The 17,808-nt window shown below is 51.4% G+C and overlaps 1 protein-coding gene and 2 gene segments (V, D, J or C); all 3 read left to right on the top strand.

Annotated features, from left to right (window-relative positions):
- The window catches only part of LOC132675035 (Ig lambda-1 chain V regions MOPC 104E/RPC20/J558/S104-like), a 333,884-nt gene extending 333,103 nt beyond the window's left edge, over positions 1 to 781 (top strand). The window contains 1 exon segment of the V gene segment in view: positions 296 to 781. Within this exon segment, the coding sequence occupies positions 296 to 615 (320 nt within the window).
- The window catches only part of LOC132675490 (immunoglobulin lambda-1 light chain-like), a 500,428-nt gene extending 489,867 nt beyond the window's left edge, over positions 1 to 10,561 (top strand). For both annotated transcript variants that reach the window (XM_081790729.1, XM_078435658.2), the window contains exons 3-4: positions 8,129 to 8,163; positions 10,076 to 10,561. In XM_081790729.1, coding sequence (XP_081646855.1) covers positions 8,129 to 8,163; positions 10,076 to 10,395 — 355 coding nt within the window. In that variant the 3' untranslated portion in view covers positions 10,396 to 10,561. The remainder of the gene's footprint in view (positions 1 to 8,128; positions 8,164 to 10,075) is intronic.
- Positions 1 to 17,808, top strand: part of LOC144613894 (immunoglobulin lambda-1 light chain-like) — a 429,142-nt gene that overhangs the window by 410,042 nt on the left and 1,292 nt on the right. Inside the window, 1 exon segment of the V gene segment in view lies at positions 17,162 to 17,198. Coding sequence covers positions 17,162 to 17,198 — 37 coding nt within the window.

The raw sequence follows: 17,808 nt of genomic DNA, 5'->3' as shown, positions 1-17,808 counted from the left end.
CAGGAGGCAGGGGCAGGACAGTGAGAGTTCAATGTCTCTGTGGGAGGACAGGTGCCAGGAGAGTCTCAGGATGGGTGGTGACAGAAATTCAACTCAAAGACTCCCAGCACAGGTGGGGAGATTTTTGAGGAACACCTTAACCCACCCCCACCCTTGACATGAACCCGTGGACACAGACTGTGCACTAGGGGCCTGATTGGATGTTCAAGAACCTATTCCCACATGAAGACTAAGGTCAAGTGACCCCATGGTGGATGCTGAGCCTCTGACCTCTTTTCCCTCCCCCACCCCACAGGTCAGCCCAAGTCAGCCCCCTCGGTCACACTCTTCCCACCCTCCAATGAGGAGCTCAGCGCCAACAAGGCCACCCTGGTGTGCCTCATCAATGACTTCTACCCCAGAGGCTTGACGGTGGCCTGGAAGGCAGATGGCACCCCCGTCACCAAGGGCGTGGAAACCACCAAGCCCTCCAAACAGAGCAACAACAAGTACGCGGCCAGCAGCTACCTGAGCCTGTCACCGGACGAGTGGAAATCTCGCAGCAGATTCACCTGCCAGGTCACGCATGAGGGGAGCACCGTGGAGAAGAGTGTGGTCCCTGCAGAGTGTTCTTAGGTCCCTGAGACTGACAGGGATGGAGGCCTTCCTCACCCAGATACACCTTCCCCAGTTCATCATGTACCCCTGAGAGCCAACTCCTGGATCAGCTCAGACCAGGAAGGTCACACACCCTCCCGGTTTCTATTTGTGCTCAATAAAGAACTTATTGTTTATCATTCAACATTTTTTATGTGAATTCTCTGTCTGGTTATGTCTGAGTTAATGGCTTAGTAATTAAGAGAAGGGACAGTTATGACACGTGATTCTATCTAACCGCCATCCACCCAACTAACCCTAAAAGGACTCCATTGACTCTGTATCCCCCTGGGTGTGACCCAGAGTAGAAAATAGTCCTGCCATACCAGCCCCCAGGATGCAGTCTTTGCCACCTGGAAAGGGAGAAAAACTGAGTGAGAAGGACCAGGGGTCCCCATAGGGTGTCAGGGAGGAGCAAGGAGAGTCCCAGGAGCCAGCAGTGGGCAGAAGCAACAATAAGGAGGAACGAGGTCCTTGAGCAGAAACTGGTCTTTAGGAACAGAGGTGAACTTCCTGGTTCCATACAGGGTGACCCAGAGGGGAGAGTGACTACCAAGTGAGGGGTCCATGGTTGGCACCTTAGTAGGGAGCCATGGAAAGCTCTGAACAATGCATCTTAGAAGTACATTTCTCAAACTTTCACAATACCTGTTAGGTGAGTAAAGACACTAACAAGTCCTACAGAGAAACAGTTTCATATCTTGTAGCCTAACCCTTCCTGAACCTAGTTGATTCTCCTAACCAACTGAGGAAGCTCTGGAACACTCTTCAAGACAGTTGTGTTGCTACTTGAGGTCAGGCTGAGGCACAAGGACAACAGTCTATGTTCTGTTGGGCCTCAGTCAAGGTCAGGCTCAAAGAGACCCTAACAGGGGGCTGTGACCTCAGTCATGAAGAGTCTCATCATCTAAACTGAGATCAAGGAGAGTTACTCTATGGTTAGGTTATAAATGAAGTTGATGATATCAGCCTGCAAGTGGTGGGGACATGGAGAACTGAGTAAATGACAAAGGAGGCCATCCTGGGCACATAATGGGCAGCCACGATTATCCCAAAGAGGGGAGCCAATTCGTATTCAGGAGTATAGTTCAGCTGGTGCAGACCAAGTCAGGCAGAGTGAGTGTGGCCTGAGGGCTATGGCAAAGTCAGGATCCCCTTCCCCAGGTATTCAGGGTCCACTGAGCCTCCTATGCCTGAGCCTCCTTCACTCACTGTGGCTCAATCCTGAGTGCATCTGTAGCCTGGTATCAGAGACACACTCACTCCCAGGTCAGTGAAGCAGGCGAGGTCGTTCTCACAGAGATGCCGGCACAACAAGCCCCCTGTCTATGTCTCCAGCTCATCAGAGACAAGGAGTTGCTTTCACCTGACCTGCAAGGAAGCCAGATCAGACCAGAGAAGAGCCTACAAAGCCCAGGAATTCTGAGAGCACAGGGAACCCTTAGAGTTTTATCCCAGCCACTCCTGCCCTAGGGAAGCCGAAGAGGGAGAAGGGAGATTAGGGGGTCCTAGTATGCCACAGCACCTGCTGGCCCCATGTCATGGATCTGAGTGCTTGGACCACATGTGGGAGAAGGCCACCCAAGTCTAACTCACAACCCTGCTGTAGAATGCAAAAATCACCCCACCTCTGATACTGCCCCACACTAATCATCTCTTCTTGTAAGTTTCTTCTAAGTGTGCATTAAGGAAAAATGAAAACACCAAAATAGGGAGACAGAGGAATAAGAGTACCTCCATGTTCCCATCAACCAGGTCCCAATCTATCAATTCCCTGATGATGCTGACACAACAACAAAATAATTGCTCTCTTATGCAGTATTTGCAAACAAATTCCAGATATCATATCTTTTTCTCAATAATGATTTCATCTGTGTACCAGAAAAGATAAAGGCCTAAACAGAAACTAAAGTAGCATGATCAAACCGATGTAGAAACTGTAAATCCTTAACAATGAAAATACTTATCAGTGAAGACCTCAAACTTGTCACAAGTGAATGCATGGAATTATATTGTTGATGTTATTGCTCTTTGGGGGTATTTCCTTTTCTCTTTCTGAGTATTGAAAATCATTTGACACTGTGATTGTGGGGGTCGGGTGTCTTCAGGACTGTTGGGTCTGTAAGAATCCCCCATCACTCTACTTTTCCTTGCAAGGAAGGGACTAAGGGGCTGAGCGGCTGGTGCTGGGACTCTCCCATGGTGGGGATGCAGCCACAACCTCCCAGAGTTGTATCTGAGCCATCCTCTCTGTTTTCTCATCCTGCAAAGGGCTTCTGGCATCAGATCCTTCAGGAGGTCCAGTTTGTACAATGTCAGAATCACCTCCCTGAACAGTTGGCTACTTTGCATCAAAGGACCCACATCAAGTGAACCTTTTTAGGTAGGATTAGCTGCTTTGATGTTCAAAGACTCCGTCCATCCGATGGACAGCGTGCATCACGGCAATATTTCATTTGTTTTCCTTCTCCTAGGAGGGCTGCCACGTACCCAGGTGGGGAGTACATTTCATGTGCAGGGAAAAAAAGAAATGTGCACTGTTCCCTGCTCTTCCCTACTTCACAGGATGATGACCTGCTCCCTCACCCTCCCCTGCTGACTCATTTCTATTTGGTGACCTGGTACATGCTGGGATTGAGGAGATAGGCTCGTGGAATGCATGGGGTTGTCCACTATACATATGGTAATGAGGTCGTATCTATGGACATTAGTCCAGTCAGAGCCCTTCAGGTGGCTCCTGGGTACACTCACGTGACCCCAGATGATCTCTATAGCTCCTGCTATCTGATGGACAACATATTCTACTTCACTTGTGCCTACCCACCCCAGGCCTGAAAGTGGTCACTGATACCAGTTCCATTTCATGGCAGGGAGCGTTTAAGCCCCCTGAATAAAGCAGAGCAACAGTCACAAAGAGGCCCCTCCCCAACATGGGAATAGTTTGGCTGGGGCTGTTTCCAAGGTCTTCTGGACAAAGCTTGGAATGTCCCACAGGACCAGGACAGACTTCACATGGCACAGTCCCAAACTAGGACGTCCCCTGGGAATATAAGGCTGAGGACTCTGAAATGATGATTGGGGGCATAGGAAGTTTCCAGTGGACCATACACACAGGCCCACCTGATGTTCCCTGCAGAGGAAGGTTTGGGAGAAAGGGTATACTCTCTACCATCACCTCCTGGTCTCACCAAAGAATTAGGATTGTTTGAACATACAGAGAAGGGATTTCCTCTTCAGTTCCACAGATTGTTACCCAGGGTGACACAGAAGCCCTCCACAAACTCATTCCAATTCCCAGGATATAGAGGTAGAAACAGCAGATCAGACTCCAACTTCCTTTGGAAGAAAGGATTCCAAGGATCCTGTGGCTGCAAAATGGGGACATTGATCCTGTTATCTGCTAGGGGTGGAAGAGCTTTGGCCCCCACTGAGCAGACACTAGTATGGAGCAGTGCCCCCCACTTCTTCCATCACAACTGCAGGTGGGGTTCTAAGGGGTGGGGCAGGGATTCCCAGGCAGTGGTTTTTGTATTAGCCTGTATCGCCATGTTTTGTTTTCAGCGAAGGGACCCGGGTGACCATCCTAGATGAGTCTCATCTTCTCCCTCCTTCCATGTTCTCCCAGATGTTGGGAGTAATTGTCTATTTTTTTTTATGTGTTTTTTCTCAATTTGATAATTCCCTAATTTTGGACACCAGTCCCTGGGACCCTGATCTTCCCTCCCACTACACACTGTCCTGCTTGTTTCTTTGGTCATCACAGCCCCTCCACTGCTACGTGAGAGGCAAGTGATGGTCAGGATGACCTACAAACTCAACTATGTGTCCACCGGGTCATCCTGGGTCCTGTATGTGCTCTTTTCTGTCCACCTTTGTAAGGCCTCCTGTTGGACAACCTTTGTCTCTGGGAGTCACTAAGGGTCCTCACATAAAAGGGAAGAGAGAAGGGGGAGCATTGAGGGGAGTAACCATGTAGAGATATTAAAGGGACGCGGCATGCTATGGGCCAAGGCTGAGGACACACACAAGGCTCAGGAGAAGGCCCAGAGCTCAGGGACTCAGGGTCCAGAATAAGCAATGGTGCAAGTAGAGCTCCCCATGGCCTCATGGGGTGCCGTATACACTCCCGAGCTGGCACGGGGACTCAGACAAACTTGCCAGAGGCAGGATGGAGCTTGTAGGAGTAGATGCCGGAGAAAGAGTCATGGAATGAGAAGATGTGAGACATGAGTGGACTCTTGAGTCCCTGCAGGACACACATCTGCAACAAACACAGGAGAACCTATGGCATGAAAGCTCTAGTGAAATGACCGATTTGCAGGACACGGGGACTGGGGCTGCAGAAAGGCTATGGATTGAGAGTGATGCAAGGCCACGCAGACACACTCTGTATGATCAGCAAGGATCCTGCCCCATCAGGGACAGCCCAGGAGAGACACATCTGAGTAAAAAAAGACCTCTTAAGGCAAAGACCTCACACAAGACTCAAGATAGAATGGTCCACAGGATGAGCCAATAGGAGGTCAGAGAGCTCACGTAATAGCACTGGCCACAGAGGACAAAAGTAGAGCTGAGACAGACACTGTCAAAAGTCAGAGGAGGCAGGAGCAGAACAGTGAGAGTTAGCTGTCTGCGTGGAAGGAAAGATCTCAGAAGAGTCTCGGGATGGGTGGTGATAGGAATCCACCTCAAAGGTTCCCAGCAAAGGTGGGGAGATGATTGAATAACACCTTAACCCACCCCACCACCCCACAACATGGATTCACATGGACACAGAAGGGGAAATGGAGGCCTGACTGAATGTTCAGGTACCTGTACCCACATGAAGGCCGATATCAAGTGAAGTGACCCCAAACGTGGAAGCTGAGCTTCTGACCTCCTGTCCCTCCCCCACCCCACAGGTCAGCCCAAGTCCTCGCCCTCAGTTACCCTCTTTCCACCCTCCCCTGAGGAGCTCAGCAATAACAAGGCCACCCTGGCGTGCCTCATCAGTGACTTCTACCCCAGCTGCTTGACGGTGGCCTGGAAGGCAGACGGCACCCCCGTCACACAGGGCGTGGAGACCAACAACCCCCCCAAACAGAACAACAAGTATGCAGCCAGCAGCTACCTGAGGTTGTTGCCCGACAAGTAAAAATCTCACAGCAGATTCACCTGCCAGTTCACGCACGAGGGGAGCACCATGGAGAAGAATGTGGTCCCTGAGGAGTGCTCTTAGGTCAAGACATCCCCTACCCACTCAAAGGGCTTAGAGCCACAGGACCTCCAGGAAGGATTCCCCTTGCACCAGGATCATCCCAGCCCTCCTCCCAGCACCCAATCATGCTCAATAAAATGTTCTTTATTCAATCAGAATTCAGGCTGTCTGGTAATTTGGGTTAACATTTCAGTCCAGAACTCAACCATCTTTGGGGGAAAACAGGATTCTTTTGGCCTTGGGAAAAGAGCCCAGTGAAGGCGTCCTCATGTTTCATGAGGGGTTATTTTGCTCTCAGCCAGAATTGTCACACAATACTCCTGAACAGGAGATCAAAACAGCAGAAATTAAAGAGACCATCCTCCACAATGTCTCTAGCTTTCCTTCTTGTGTTAACCATGCCCACTGCCAGTCATAGCTTCCCTCACTGATACCAGATCCCCTGGATTTCTTGGATAATTCCTCAGTTTCTCCCTGGACCTGGCACCTCACCATCTACAAGAAGCCCTCCTCTGAATATTCCCACTCTCCTCTTCCTATAGACCCCCACTCACTGCCAGCTTTTCCCTGGTTTCCTACCCCATGTAGACATTCCCCACTGTCACAACCTAGAGCCTCCTCCCTCTCTCATGAGAACACCTGCTCCTACCTCCCCAGGAACACTGACTGTCCTCCTCCCACAGACTCCCTGTCACACTCACTATAGGAGCCCCTGCCTGGGCACTGGTCACTCACACCCACACTCCCACTGCTGGCATCTCACCCCACCAGTGTCTCTTGGTTCACACTACATCCAAGTTCTCTGGGAAACAGACTCCAGCTTTGCTTTCTGGGACCCCTCCGAGGCCAGGCCAACCCATGAGCCCATCATTTGTCTTTCATTAACCTGCCTAGGGTGTCTGTTACAAATCAAGACTCAGATTCTGGAAATGCGCTGTTGACAGGTTTCTCAACTGACTCATCTACTTAGGAGTTCAGTGTAGTATCTGATCATAACACACACACAAGCACACACACAGGTCCCAACAAACAGAAACATACATGCACACTCATGATGATCACAGAGACACTGGTCCATTTACAACACTGCCATGGTGGGCATCTCTATGGAAAGATCAGGAGGAGCTGGGGTAGAAGGGGCTGCACAGGGAGCCAGGATATGACATGAACAGAGACAATTCCATCTCTGTCATCCCTACCAGAGCCAGCCACCAGCAATAGAAGGCTCCAGGGATTCTATTTGTGCTGGAGTGAGACAAGAAACCTCATGGGAAGCTGGAAGGGTGTTTACGCACTCATCGAGAGCAGATCGAGGAAGCCAGTCAGAGTTCTAGCTCAGTGTGCCAATGTGACAAAGAAAGAAGGATGCCAGACCTGTGTGTCCCCTATTGTGAGCTCTGCAGGTGACATCCCAAGGCAAGGATGCAGGAGAAGGCCATAGGTGTCAGAGAGCTTCCTCAATGTGAAGGTCCAGTGCAGAGGTACAGTATGGTTTCCAGCTTGGTGGGGGAACCCTGTGCTAGTGATGCTCCTGCATGTGGGCCATGTGTGATTCTCAGTCAGTTCAAGGCTAGGCACAGACTCCGACACTTCCACTCAGGGCAAAATTGTAGGATGTAGTGACTGCATCCACACACACCAGGGGCCCAACACGTCTATCCAGCTTATATTCAGCCCACATCTCCCTATACCATGACAGTTGCCCTCACAGCTCAGGATAGGCACTAAACAGTGACCATGCTACCTTCCTAAAGAACCAGCCAAAGGCAGCGATTCGGGACATCGGGGCTAAGAGAGAGATCTAAGTGCTGGGGGAAACATGATTCTCCTCCCAACACTTTCCATTCCTGACCCCAAACCTCCACTGCTTCCCCTGCAGATGATGGAGTGGCATATCCAGGAGCCTCCCCATGAGTCCCAACTCTGCAAAGGGCTCCCAGCTCCATCACCTCTGTGCTGAAACACCCCTGCTCACCCCTTCTACAATGACATCCTGACACAGACTGAGGAGAGCACACAGCACCTTCCTAAGCATGGTGTTAGCTGAATTCTGATGCCATACCTAAAGAGCATCTCTCCATCCCCTCCCCATGACTGAGGATAGATGGATTCTGAACCCTCCATGGAACTGATTCCAGGTCCCCAGGCGTCACCCCCATCACCCACCCATCTGCCTGACCAGCACCCGTGACAAGAAGGCTGGGCTTTGGGCCTCCCGAGCAGCTGCAGGTGGGCCTGAGTCAGGGGTGGAGGGGCTGACAGAAGGTTTGTGTTCCAGGCTGTGTCACAGTGTACTTTGTTCGGCGGAGGGACCCATCTGACCGTCCTCGGTGAGTCTCCCCTTTCCTCCTCTTTTGGCTCCAGTATACAATTTCAGGTGATTTTCTTCTGCTTTCTATTGTGACCTGGGCTCAGGCTGAAGGTCTGTGGGGTCTGTAAGTTTTGCCTCTTTTATCTGCCCCTTATCTCCTCCACTGGCCCCATATTGTCAGAAGTGCTCAGGGCTACAGGGGACGTCCCCGTGAGCCCTTCCTAATCTAGACCTGAACTCAGGCCTCACTGTGACTCCAGCTCTCTCCCCAAGGAAATCTTCTCCTCTGGACTCAGGGATGGTCAGCTCACCACTCAATGTCTCTGGGCTCCAAGAGTCCGAGGAGAATTGAGGGTGAAGGGCAAATGAGTAGGGGTTCCTGCTGCCAGAGGGACCGTGAGGTGTGGGAAGGATTCTGCGGATGGCTCGGGCACCGGTTTCCATCCTTGGGGGATCCAAGGCAGAGAACTGCCTGATGAACACTGAGGACAGCCTTGGTCTCGGTACTTGGAGACATGGAGAAGGAAGTGGGACAAGGGGGTCAGGAAGAAAGGAAGGACATCACAGGAGAAGGGGGCCGTGGGTTCTGGGCCTTCCACCTCCATAGGGACACTCAGGAAGCCAGCAACAGGACAGTCTCAGGACACTCAGGCAGCAAAGTAAATGCCTTCACCACCGCAGGAAAGCCTCCTGAGCAGATAGATACGTTGGGCCAGGGTCTCCAGGTAGGAAAAGGTGACAGGTCTTGCCAAGACCTCAGAAATCTAACGATGGACAGACCCCCAGTAAACTTCACAGAACAGGGAGACCCTTCAGAACAGACATAGCCCATCCTTAAAATTGGGTTCCGCGAGTCCAAACAAAATTGAGGGGTGAAGGCAAAGAAGTGGGAGCTTGGGCTGCTAGCAGGGCCACGGGGTGTGAGAAGGATACTGGGGACATTCAGGCATAGTATTCTGTCTTTGGCTCGTCCCAGCTGGAGGGCTGCCTGAAGCACAGAGAGCAGAGCATTGGTCTCGGGACTTGGGGACATGGAGGTGGAAGTGGGACAAGGGGGTGAAAGAGGAGGCAGGTTGTCAGAAGAGAAGGGCCCAAGGGTACTGGGACTTCCCACCTCTAGAGGAACAGTAAGGACACCAAGACCAGAACAGGTCTCAGGAGAGTGTCCTCTAAGGGAGGTGTGGTCCATGAGCAGATACATGGATCAGAGTCCGCTGATAGGGACAGGTGACAGGGACGTTGACTGCCAGCCTTCCAGAAATGGTAAACAGACAGACACCCAAATAAACTTCACAGAACAGGGAGACCCTTCAGAAAAGACATGGCCTAACCTCAAAACTGAAAATTCACCTCACCTGAAAACTCTCCATCTTACAAGACTCCCTGTAATCCAGCTCCAGGAACTCCCACTTCTTACCCACTCAGCATCCCCGGGGTCAGGGGTGGGGGTCCTGTTGGGAGGTGGGCAAGGCTGCAATGATGGTGTGAGGGGCTCTGGGGGCAGGAAACCTACTTTTCAAATGGGAACACAGCCCTGCAACAAGGACAGACTAGACACAGGGTAACCAGGTAAGGGACCTGGCGGATATGGCAGTGATGCCAACGTCCATGACAGACAGAATCACAAGGGAAAGCAGGTCTCAGAGCCAGTGCCACCAAGTCCCAGGGGGAGGACTGTGTGGATTAGGAGGACATGTGACCGGGAGAGAGTCTGAGGCCATGGAGGGACCCACACACTACTGAAGGTGGCAGTCAGATTCATTCCAACAGAAGGTGAGTGACCCTACCCATGGCTGACCTGAACTCAGCCAGCTGGAGCCCTTGAGACCCAAGCCATGGACATGACAGAGCTGTTCCCCACATCAGGACTGAGGTAGGAACTTCAGCCATGGACACCTGATCTGTGACTTATGCCCCTCCCCACCCCACAGGTCAGCCCAAGTCGGCCCCCTCGGTCACACTCTTCCCACCCTCCAATGAGGAGCTCAGCGCCAACAAGGCCACCCTGGTGTGCCTCATCAGTGACTTCTACCCCAGCGGCTTGACGGTGGCCTGGAAGGCAGACGGCACCCCCGTCACCCAGGGCGTGGAGACCACCAAGCCCTCCAAACAGAGCAACAACAAGTACGCGGCCAGCAGCTACCTGAGCCTGTCACCGAACCAGTGGAAATCTCGCAGCAGATTCACCTGCCAGGTCACACACGAGGGGACCAGTGTGGAGAAGAGTGTGGTCCCTGCAGAGTGTTCTTAGGTCCCTGAGACTGACAGGGATGGAGGCCTTCCTCACCCAGATACACCTTCCCCAGTTCATCATGTACCCCTGAGAGCCAACTCCTGGATCAGCTCAGACCAGGAAGGTCACACACCCTCCCGGTTTCTATTTGTGCTCAATAAAGAACTTATCATTTATCATTCAACATTTTTGATGTGAATTCTCTGTCTGGTTATGTCTGAGTTAACCGGCTTAGTAATTAAGAGAAGGGACAGTAATGGTATGAGATTCTATCTAACCGCCATCCACCCAACTAACCCTAAAAGGACCCCATTGATGCTGTATCCCCCTTGGTGCGACCCAGAGTAGGAAATAATCCTGTAGTACCAGCGCCCGGGATGCAGTCCTTGCCACCTGGAAAGGGAGAAACTGAGTGAGAAGGACCAGGGAGGGCCTGCAGGGTATCAGGGAGAAACAAGGAGAGTCCCAGGAGCCAGCAGTGGGCAAAGCAACAGTAAGGAGGAACGAGGTCCTTGAACAGAAACAATGGTCTTTAGGAACAGAAGTGAACTCCCAGTTCCATACAAGTGACCCAGAGGGGAGAATGACTAACAAACGAGGGGGTCCATGGTTGGCCCGTTAGCAGGAAGCCATGGAAAGCATCTTAGAAGTACATTTCTCAAACTCATAATTCATGTTAGGTGAGTAAAGATGCTAACAAGGCCTACTGGGAAACAGTTTCACATCTTGTAGCCTATCCCTTCCCGAACCTACTTGACTCTCCCAACCAACTCAGGAAGCCCTGGAACACTCTTCAAGACAACAGTGTTCACCCACACTAGTGCTGGGAACTGGAGGTCAGGATGAGGCACAAGGACAACCAGTCTATGTGGTTTTGGGCCTAGGTCAAGGTCAGGCTCAAAGGGACCCAAACAGAGGAGCTGGGACCTCAATCCTGAAGTCTCATCATCAGAACTGAGACCAAGGAGAGAGTTACTTTATGGTTAGGTTATAGCTGAACGCGATGATATGACCCTGTATGTGGTAGAGACATGGAGAACTGAGTAAATGACAAAGGACACCTTCTTGGGCACATAATGGGCAGCCAATGATTATCCCAAAGAGAGGGAGCCAATTTGAATTCAGGAGTATAGTTCAGCTGGTGCAGACCAGCCCAGGCAGAGTTGTATGGCCTGAAGGCTACAGCAAAGTAAGGATCCCCTTCCCCAGGTACTCAGGGCCCACTGAACCGCCAATACACAAGCCTCCATCACTCACTGTGGTTGAATACTGAATGCACCTGTGGACTCCTATCAGAGACATACTCATTCTGAGGTCACTGAAGCAGTAGAGGTCAGTCTCGTAGAGATGCGGGCACAAGCAGCCCTCTGTTTATGTCTCCAGCTCATCACAGACAAGGAGCTGCCTTCACCAGACCTGCAAGGGAGCCAGGTCAGCCCAGGGACAGAGCCTACAAAGCCCAGGAGTTCTGAGAGCACAGGGACCCCTTAGAGTTTTATTCCAGCCACCCCTGCCCTAGGGAAGCCTAAGAGGGAGAAGGATGTTAGGGGGTCCTAGTATCCCACAGCAACTGCTGGCCACATTTCATGGATCTGAATGCTGAGCCCCAAATGAGGGAGAAGGCCACCTAGTCTAACTCATATCCATGACCCTGCTGTAGAATGCCAAAATCACCCCACATCTGGTACTGCCCCACACTATCATCTCTTCTTGTAATTTTCTTGTGAAGTGTGCATTAAAGATAAATGAAAACACCAAAAAAGGGAGATAGAGGAAGAAGAATACCTGCATGTTCCCATCAACTAGGTCCCAATCTATCAATACCTTGATGATGCTGACACAATAACAAGATAATTGTTCTGTTATTGCAATATTTGGAAACAAATTCCAGATATCATATCTTTTTCTCAATAATGATTTCATCTGTGTACCAGAAGATAAAGGCCTAAACAGAAACTAAAGTAGCATGATCAAACCGATGTAGACACTGAGAATAAATCCTTAACCACCAAAATACTTATCATCAAAGATCTCAAACTTGTCACAAGTGAATGCATGGAATTATATTGTTGATGCTATCATTATTTGGGGGGACTTCCTTTTCTCTTTCTGAGTATTGAATAACATTTGACAGTGTGATTGCGGTATGTGTCTTCACGTGTCTTGGATCTGTAAGAATCTCCCAAATCACTCTACTTTTCCTTGCAAGGAAGGGGCTTCGGGGGTGAGCTGCTGGTCCTGGGACTGTCCCATGGTGGGGATGCAGCCACAACCTCCCAGAGTTGTATCTGAGCCATCCTCTCTGCTTCCTCATCCTGCAAAGGGCTTCTGGCATCAGATCCTTCAGGAGGTCCAGTTTGTACAACGTCAGAATCACCTCCCTGGACAGTTGGCTACTTTGCATCAAAGGACCCACATCGAGTGGACCTTTTTAGGTAGGATTAGCTGCTTTGATGTTCAATGGCTCTGTCCATCAGATGGAAAGGGTGCATCATGGCAATATTTCATTTCTGTCCTCCTTCTCCTGGGAGGGCTGCCACATACCTAGGTGGGGAGTACCTTTCATGTGCAGGGAAAAGAAGAAATGTGCCCTGTTCCCTGCTCTTCCCTACTTCACAGGATGATGACCTGCTCCCTCCACCCTCCCCTGCTGACTCATTTCTATTTGGTGACCTGGTACATACTGGGATTGACCAGAAAGGCTGGTGGAATGCATTGGGTTGTCCACTATACATATGGAAATGTAGCTGCATCTATGGACATTAGTCTAGTCGGAGCCTCTTCAGGTGGCTCCTGGGTACACTCACAGGACCCCAGGTTATCTCTATAGCTCCTGCTATCTGATGGACAACATATTCTACTTCACTAGTGCCTACCCACTCCAGGCCTGAAAGTGGTCACTGATGCTAGTTCCTTTTTGTGGCAGATGGAATTTAAGACTCCTTGAAACAAGCAGAGCAACAGTCACACAGCCAACCTTCCCCAACATGGCACTAGATAGGGGTTTGGCTAGGGCTGTTCCCCAAGTCACCAGGACATAGGCCGGCATGTCCCACAAGAACAGGACAGACTTCACTTGGGACAGTCCCAAACTAGGACATCCCCTCGCAAAATAAAGCTGAGCTCTATGGAATCATGGTTGGGGGCATAGGAAGTTTCCAGTGGCCCATGCACACAGGCCAACCTGCTATCACCTGCAGAGAAAAGTTTGGGATGAAGGTTAAACTCCCTCCCTCACCTGATTGTCTCACCAAAAAATTAGGATGTTTCAACATATAGAGAAGCGATATCCTCTTCAGATCCATAGATCCTTGCAGTGACAGAGAGGCCCTCCACAAACTCATTCCAATTCCTAGGAGTCATAGGTTGGAACAGCATTCAGACACCTACTTCTTTGGAAGACTTGATTCCAGGATCCTGTGGCTGCACACATAGGGACATTGACCCTGTTATCCACTAGAAGAGGAAGACCTGTGGCCCCCCACTGAAAAGACACCAGCATGGAGCAGTGCCCCAACCTCCTCCCTCACAGCTGCAAGTGGGGGGTCTAGAGGGTGGGGCACGGACTCCCAGGCATTGGTTTTTGTATTAGCATGTATCACAGTGCTTTCTTTTTGGCAAAGGGACCCGGGTGACCATCCTAGGTGAGTCTCATCTTCTCCCTCTTTCCGTGCTTTCCCACATTTTTGGGAAATTTTCTGCTATTTTTTTTCTTTCTGTGTCTTTTCTCAACTTGGTCACTCTTTCGTCTGGGACCCCAGTCCCTGGGACCCTGATCTCCTTCCCTCCCTCTACACTGTCCTGCTTGCTTCTCTGGTCAACACAGCCCCTCCCCTACCAACTGAGAGGCAGAGGATGGTCGGGATGAGCTAAAAACTCATCTGTGTGTCCGCCGGGTCATCCTGGGTCCCACATGTGCTCTTTTCTGTCTACTGTTGTAAGGCCCTGGACAACGTTTGTCTCTGGGACTCACTAAGGGTACCCATAAAAAAGGGAAGAGAGAACAGGGAGCATTGAGGGGGTGACAATGTGGAGTATTTACTGGGTCAGGCAGCCTCAGAGCCAAGGCTGAGGACACAAACGACAAGGTTCAGGGCAGAGCCTGGGGATCAGGGTCCGGAGTCAGCAGTGGTGCAGGTGGAGCTCCCCCCAGGCCTTATGGAGTGGCCATATAGAGTTGGCCTGGGGACTCAGACAAACTTGCCACAGGCAGGATGGAGCTTGTAGGAGTAAATGCCGGAGAAAGGGTCATGGAATGAGAAGATGTGAGACACGAGTGGACTCTTGAGTCCCTGCAGGACACACATCTGCAACAAACACAGGAGAACCTATGGCATGAAAGCTCTAGTGAAATGACCGATTTGCAGGACACGGGGACTGGGGCTGCAGAAAGGCTATGGATTGAGAGTGATGCAAGGCCACGCAGACACACTCTGTATGATCAGCAAGGATCCTACCCCATCAGGGACAGCCCAGGAGAGACACATCTGGGTAAAAACAGACCCTTAGGGCAAAGACCTCACACAAGACTCAAGATAGAATGGTCCACAGGATGAGCCAATAGGAGGTCAGAGAGCTCACGTAATAGCACGGTCACAGAGGACGAAAGTAGAGCTGAGACAGACACTGTCAAAAGTCAGAGGAGAGGCAGGAGCAGGACAGTGAGAGTTAGCTGTCTGCGTGGAAGGAAAGATCTCAGAAGAGTCTCAGGATGGGTGGTGATAGGAATCCACCTCAAAGGTCCCCAGCAAAGGTGGGGAGATGATTGAATAACACCTTAACCCACCCACCCACCCCGACATGGATTCACATGGACGCAGAGTGAGAACTGGGTGCCTGACTGAATGTTCAGGTACCTGTACCCACATGAAGGCCGATGTCAAGTGAAGTGACCCCAAACGTGGAAGCTGAGCTTCTGACCTCCTGTCCCTCCCCTACCCCACAGGTCAGCCCAAGTCCTCACCCTCAGTTACCCTCATCCCACCCTCCCTTGAGGAGCTCAGCGACAACAAGACCACCTAATGAATAACTTCTACCCCAGCAGCTTGACGGTGGCCTAGAAGGCAGACGGCACCCCTGTTACCAGGGCATGGAAACCACCAAGCCCTCCAAACAGGGCAACAACAGGTAAGGGCCAGCAGCTACATAAGCCTGTCACCTGACAAGTGGAAATCTCTCAGCAGCTTCACCTGCCAGGTCACGTACCAGGGGAGCACTATGGAGAAGAATGTGGTCCCTGCAGAGTGCTCTTAGGTCCCCAAGACCCTCACCAACCCAAGGGTGTGTGCAGCCATTGGACCTACAGGAAGGATTCCCCTTGCACCAGGATGATTCCAGCCCTTCTCCCTTCATTCAATCAATGCTCAATAAAATGTCCTTTATTCAATCAGAAATCGCACTATCTGGTCATTTGTGTTTAACATTTTGTGCCCTGAACTCAACCATCCTTGGAGTGAACACAGGTTCACTGGCTTTATGGGGAAGAGCCACCAGAGCAGCCCCATATTTCTTTGTGGAACAGATTCCCACTCACCCAAATTTGCACACACAATATTCTGTACTCGCAACGGAAGCAGCAAGACCCAGAGTACCAAGGTCCACACCTGTGGATCTTGATAGACTTCCGTAGGCCATTTCCACCCCAACCATTTTCAGGATCATAGCCCTTGATTCCCATGGCCTCTTGGTTCGTTTCCAGTCTCCACTCCGGTCCTGGGACCTTATTCACTGGGACCAGCCCAACTCACTGGGATGTCTCCCTTCCTTGAAGGCCCCCACGCAAGGCCATGCCTTTTGTGGTTTCCTACACATTTGGAAACTTCCCATCATCACATCCTAGAGAATCCTTCCTTCCACAGGGGCCCCGTGTCCCTGGATCCCTGGGAACACTGCACTGTTCCCTTCCCCAGACCTGCCCTGCTGCACTTATTACAGGAAACTCAGTCTCTAGACCCTGGTCAGTATCTACCACACTCCCACTGGGGGCCTCTCCTTCCACATGTGTCACGGAGGACCCAGTTGTATTCAAGGCCCCTGGGAGACAGAGACACCTTGGAGTTATGCACAAAATACCACTAAAGTTAAAATGTCCATGCGTATTCATTGGGGCCATGAATCCGTGTCAAGATCCCATTCTGCATTGTGTCATGGATCCATCTGTGCGCACAGTCATTTTCTGGGAAGTTGGGAATGGGCCTTGAGAACCAGGAAGACTCCACTGCTAGCTAGCAGAGCTAGCTCAGAAGGGCAGGTCTAGGCCCCTAGTCACACAGACAGAATAGACATGCACACACACACAATACACTTGCGTGCACACACCAGGACACACACACACACGCCTGCCATTGCACATGTGGCCATGTTGGGCATGTGTCTAGGACATGTGGTGGCATCCAGAACCCTCCATGGGCCTCAGCTCTGCAGAAGGCACAGGCCCCATGATGTCTGTGTTGGAAACTGTGCTGTCCGATCTCCCAGGTAGCATTCCCCAAGCAAGCTGAGCCATACACAGAGCTCCTGCCAGGAGCTACCTGAGTTATGATATGTCACTCAGGCATTCCCTCCTACCCCTCCATGGTGGGGGCTGGGGGGGAAGCTCACCCCATGAGGAAGGGAAGGTGCATTGGGGAGGGGGTGCCCCGTCTCAAGCTCCCATGGGCCAGCCCAACCCCCACAAAGAGGAGGCTGGACTCTGAGCCTCCCAAGCAGCTGCAGGTGGGCCTGGGGAAGGGGGAAGGGTGTCAGGGCTGACAGAGGGTTTGTGTTCAAAGCTGTATCACTGTGTTATGTTTTCGGCGGAGGGACCAAGGTGACCGTCCTCGGTGAGTCTCCCCCTTTCTCTCTCTTTGGCAACCAGAGTGAAAATTGGGGGAATTTTTCTCTTCTTTCTGTGATGACTGTGCTTGGGGTCTGAAACTCTCTAAGGTCTGGGACCTTCACAGTTTGGGGCTGTCCCTCACCACTTTAGCTTGTTCTCTCTTGTCAGACTCCTGGCCGGGGAAGCTCAGGTCAGTCCCAAGGGCCCCTTCCTGTTCCCCCTCACTGTGACCCAGAGCACTCTCAGGGGGCTTCTCCTCTGGACTCTGACACAATCAGCTTCCTTGGGGTCTGTCATCCCCCAGATGTGGGGAAATGAGGGACTGAAGGAACACAGGACTGGGGAACCTGGGCTGGGGCACAAGGGCCATAGGACCAGTAAAGGATGCTTGCATAGCTCATCTGTCCAAGTGTGTATCAATCACACTTGGGTTCTATGCTCTCCGGGTTCTAGGTGGGAGCTACTGAGAGGTTTTGGGAGGAACTCTTGGTTGGCCGTGGAATAAAAGGGAACCCAAGGCAAGGGAAACGAGAACAGAAGGAGGATTTCCTAGGACAAGGTGGCCTCAGAGTGCTGGGTCCCTCATCCTTCTCCAGGACACACAGGACCTCCTC

The sequence above is a fragment of the Panthera onca genome, chromosome D3 (genome assembly GCF_046562875.1).
Source record: "Panthera onca isolate mPanOnc1 chromosome D3, mPanOnc1 haplotype 2, whole genome shotgun sequence".
Classification (NCBI taxonomy): Eukaryota; Metazoa; Chordata; class Mammalia; order Carnivora; family Felidae; genus Panthera; species Panthera onca.
This window is presented reverse-complemented; position numbering and strand designations above follow the sequence as displayed.